Source organism: Anser anser (genome assembly GCF_964211835.1).
Source record: "Anser anser genome assembly, chromosome: 2".
NCBI lineage: Eukaryota > Metazoa > Chordata > Aves > Anseriformes > Anatidae > Anser > Anser anser.
In genome coordinates this window covers 74,357,843-74,362,896 of record NC_139721.1, presented here as the reverse complement: position 1 = coordinate 74,362,896, position 5,054 = coordinate 74,357,843, and the positions used below count along the sequence as shown (strand labels likewise).

The window sequence follows — 5,054 nt, the reverse complement described above, 5'->3', positions numbered from 1 at the left end:
CCGCCATCTTGGGCGGCTGTGGCCGGAGGCGTGGCGTCGCCCTCCCCTCCTCCCCTCGGCCCCCCCCACCGGCTCTGTTCCCGCGCATGCGCGGTGCGCCGGAAGCGGCGGCGGGGCGGCGGCCGCGGCGATGGCGATGTCGGAGAAGTTCGACTCGCTGGAGGAGCACCTGGAGAAGTTCGTGGAGAACATCCGGCAGCTCGGCATCATCGTCAGCGACTTCCAGCCCAGCAGCCAGGCCGGCCTCAACCAGAAGCTGTGAGGCCTCCCGCGCGGCCCCATTCCCCTGAACGGGCCCCAAAACACCCCCAAACCCGACCCAAAACAAACCAGACCAACCCGAAACACCCCCAAAACAGCCCAGACCCGTCCCAAAACAGCCCCAGAACACCCCCAACCCCCCCCAGAACAGCCCAAACCCACCCCAAAACACTCCCAAACCCACCCAAACCACCCCAAACCCATCCAAAACCCACCCCAAAACAGCCCAAACCCAGCCCGCATCCCGTCCTGGTTCCTGTTTTTCCTCACGAGCCGCCCTGTTTCCTCCTCGCAGGAATTTCATGGTGACGGGCCTGCAGGATATCGACAAGTGCCGGCAGCAGCTTCACGACATCAGCGTGCCCTTGGAGGTGTTCGAGTGAGTGCCCTCCTGCCCGGGGTGGGTGCTGGGGGGCTCTGGAGGCTGCCTCCTTCAGCACCTCCTTCCAAAATCACATCCCAGGGGGTACCAGGAAATGATAAACTATACACCTGGTTTCACCTCTTTCATATAAATTTTTTAATTTACATTGTACGACACTGTACGTGTAGGCAGTAATATAGCTTCTGCCCCATCTAGCAATACAGTAAGTAAAATCCTTCATTTTGGAAATGCACTTCTGCACTAGGTTAGAATCAGGGTAGTAGAGTTGCAAACAAAAATAAATTAGGCCAGTACGTAGGTATTTGAATTTCACTAGTGGCAATCCTCCTTCTGTCGGAGATCTAACTGTTATAAGTAAAATTATGAATGTAGAGGGAGAGCTTTACAAGATAGCTTTTATGCAGAAGACTAGTAAATTGTTAGCATCTTGTAAAACCAAAAATATCATCAGTTTGCTACGCTCTGGTGTGTTGTTAGCTGTATAGGGCTTTCTCATAGGCCTTTCATTCTTTATTTATGATAGTACTCCTAAATGTTCCTTTTTCTTCATTCAGGGATGGAATTTCCCTTTGTCTAATACTTAAGCATATTTTTATTTTGCTATATTATGTTTGCTTGTTCAAGTGCTGGTACAATTTTTACTCTTTAGTATCGTACATGTAATTGTTCTTTGAGTTGCTTGGTGTCTTACGTGTTAATTGCTTACCATGTACTAACGAAACTATTTTATAGTTATTCCCCTTGCAGTTACTAAGGATGGGTTCACCTTTCTACTTTCACATGTACCTATTGTATGAGAGGAGCTGGGTATTATATTTTTGATAATTTTTTCAATGATCCAGGGTCTCTGGAAACAAAGATTTAAAACAACATATCAGGACAGCTGCTTGCTGTCTTCCTTGAGTAATATTTTGAAAGTGACTAATCTAAACTGTGTTTTTTAAAATTCACGTTTCAGACAGTAGTAATAAAAAAAGCAGAGCGAATACTTCTGTTCCTTAGAGAACTTTCTAGTACAAATGCAATCACTTAGGCAGTATCTTTTCTGTTTTCAGATATATAGATCAAGGTCGCAACCCTCAGCTTTACACCAAAGAGTGTCTGGAGCGAGCTTTGGCTAAAAATGAGCAAGTAAAAGGAAAAATCGACACAATGAAGGTAAGCCAGAAATAATGAAATTACTAATGTATTTTGTTCAGTCCTTTCCCCAAATATATATGGGGGAAAGGATTTCACTTATGCAGTTATTAAATCCTCCAGCGTGATTTGCATTAGGGATTGCTCTGCATCCGTGTGCCTTAACAGAGAAGTCAATACAGGAAGCTTGCAATTCACAGCTGGAGATGCAGATGTTGCTATGAATTCATTTTGACTAAAAGTATATAGTGTTGCAGATCTCTTTTGTTATTTGTGTTCTGAATACTAATGGGTACCTCACACTGTTATGTATCTGTAACTGTGTGACGTGTGTAAATTTAGAAATAAGCAAAACAGAAGGGGTATTTTTACAGTCTTGAATGGGTCTTAGCATGTTTGCCATTTTTAATAGTGTATATGAGCACAAGTTAGTCTTTATTGAATGACTTTAAATGTATGCCAGCGTTTAGGGTTTTTTGAACTTGCACTTTTATCCAGAAAGAACTTAAGCATTCTGGTATATGGTTTTAACTACTGCTGAATGGCAAAATTAGAAAAGGAAGTTCAAAGAAAGGGGTGTTTGTGTTTCATAACGTTCTTAGGCTCGATTTTAAAATTATTGTGGAGGATGCTGCAGAATGCAGACATCTGTATATTTTCATCATTTTTTTCTTTTGATAGAATGGACTTTGCTTGTAAAAGTTGTAGGAACAGTTACGCATTTCTGAGGCACGTGTGAGTTCCTTCGTAGAGGTGGAGGGGATTACATAGTAAATCAAGTGGGCATGTCCTTTATCAGCTTTGCACTAATAACATCATCTAAACAAGTCACCTTCACAATGAAGGGTGTATGACTGGAACAGAATGTCTTAAACTTGGAAGTGTTTATGGTTACTTTCTGGAGACTATTTAAAACAAGTTGAATGGCTTTCATTCTGATCTGACTTCCTGTTAATTTTGGGTGATCTTGAATGGGTGATGGGGGGGAAAAGGACTACCTGCTTTCCTTGAATTTCAGTAATGCCACTTACTTATCATATACTTCCATCATCATCTTCTACTAGAAAGGGAAATAAAATGCATAGGACTACTCCAGTACTTTCTTTCTCATCCCAGGACATGAGAAGGCAGTTGCAGCAGGGAGGGATTCTTGCTTCAAAATTGTCTGAAGAAATTCATGGAAAGCATCTGAAAGGAATGTGGTGGTAAAAGTAGGGAGGAAAAGAAGTATTTGAAGCTTAAGGTTCTGAGTCCAGCATATTTTTTCTGCAAATTGTTATTCCTTAAATTATAATACATGGAAGAAACTGCTTAGAGACAGGGAGACGGGACTCTAGACAGGTATCGATGCACCAGAGTATACCAGAGAGATAACACTGCTTTATGTTTCTTAAGTGAAGGTGCTAGTTTGTTTATGGCTAATTAAAAGCATTTTAGTTTGGTCCTTTTCTAGCAGATTTCATGTTAGTGTTTTCTTTGACTCTTGTAAACATTACTTTGGATGGGTGGGGTCTTTTTTGATAACTGTATTTTAGGTCACCGAAATGTTAAAATGTTGTAAAAATATTTCTGTTAATTGGATTACACTGCTAGATGAAATCCAAATGATGCAGGTGGGAGTGTGTGTATTATCTCTGTCTCTCTCTACATAATGTTTTTTTTCTTTCCAGAAATTTAAAAGCTTGTTAATTCAAGAACTTACAAAGGTGTTCCCAGAAGACATGGCAAAGTACAAAGCTATTCGAGGAGAAGATCCTCCTCCTTAAGTTGGCCTTTAACTCTAAAAATGTCAATTCTATAAATTGACGCTTACCACTCTTTATAAAAACATGGACTGAAGAGGTGGGGTATCTGAGACTTCGTTAAAAACTAAACTACAAATGGCCTTGATAGGACGTAAAGGAGCTTGATGATCGCTCATGGTTCTGGTGTGAAGCTACTGCATCTTTATGAAGACTTTCACTCAAAGATCGCTGTTGAAACTTCTTGTGGTACTTGGTTGTTCTTTCCTGAAAGGTTTTGGAAATGCTTTGATAACCTGCAGGTGATTATATAGCATTTACTACAAAGTGCATTTCCGGAGCAGAAAACCATCTTTTTTGTCTTCTGAAAAGTGTGCTCCAGGGTTGTGGGTTCATTTGTTTTTGAGAAATATATTTATTATACTTGATTTTTTTTATTTGTAAACTGTTTTTTATCACTGTACAAACAATTGACTGTGTTCACCTTGGAAAATTCTGCTGAACAGGAGCCTGTCGGGCTGCAGTTTGCATGTGTCATAATGAATCACAGCCAAGAAAACCTTCAGATACGTGTTTTGTTCTGAAAGCTGCAGTGCAGATGACTGATGTAGAAGTGGAGCATATGCAGGGATTAGCTCCTCAACAATGTTAATATTTTGTGTAGTATTTAATGTAGGCCTTCGTTCATTTTCTTTAAGCAAGTTGTAGAATAAAAATTTGAAAAAAATTAAACTTGTGTGTTACTCTTTAGAGAATGAACCGAACGCTGTGTAAATTAGCATATTTATCAGTGTCAGTGATAGAAATGAAACAGGTATCAGAACTTGGGTGTTACAAGTTATATTTACAGGTAAAGTAATCTTGGCATTTTGCTTTTTGTGGGGAAAGCTTTAATACCTGAAGCAGGAGATTTGGGGGATCAGTGATTATCACAAGAAGTGTTTCTGGTTAGATTCATACTCATTTGTGAAATCTCTTACTGTTTATATGCAAGACAGTTCTGAAAGAAAACAGCTTGATGGGATTGCTACCCAGGGGAATAGTGCGGAAGACTGCTTTTACAGTGAAAGAAACCAAATTTGCATATAAAAACTTGACCTTGCTGAAGGGGAAGACAGTTTCATTTTTTTCCCCTTTACTGCTGAGATGTGTTTCATGTTTCATAGATACTTAACATCCAATTTCACATAGTTTCACAGATCAAGTAATTCAAGAAACTTGTTATCACAAAAGAAGTAGCATAATGTCTATTATGATTATTAGTCACTTTGATGAAGTAAAGCCTTTGGAGCATCTGTAATGTCAAGCATACTTATTCCTGACCAGACTTTGGCATAACAGAAGGAAAAAAATTGAGAAAACTGGCTGTTCCTCTGAATTAGTTATTGAAGACTTGCCACAAAGAGATCTAATTCTTCCCTGGTCCTACTCTGCCTTGCCCTAGTCTGCAGATACCCGTTTCCTTGTACTCCCTCCAACCACTAATTGCGCTTTTCACTCCACAATGTTACTCCACGAACTTGGCAAAT

General features: G+C 40.4%; 1 protein-coding gene across 1 annotated transcript; it reads left to right on the top strand.

Annotated features, from left to right (window-relative positions):
* The first annotated feature begins 77 nt into the window (after nt 1–77).
* Nucleotides 78–4,820, top strand: MED10 (mediator complex subunit 10). Its single transcript, XM_083827483.1, has 4 exons — nt 78–258; nt 557–640; nt 1,702–1,804; nt 3,454–4,820. Exons 1-4 carry the CDS (start codon nt 131–133, stop codon nt 3,547–3,549), a joined length of 411 nt encoding a protein of 136 aa, XP_083683609.1. The 5' UTR covers nt 78–130; the 3' UTR covers nt 3,550–4,820.
* The last annotated feature ends 234 nt before the right edge of the window (nt 4,821–5,054 follow it).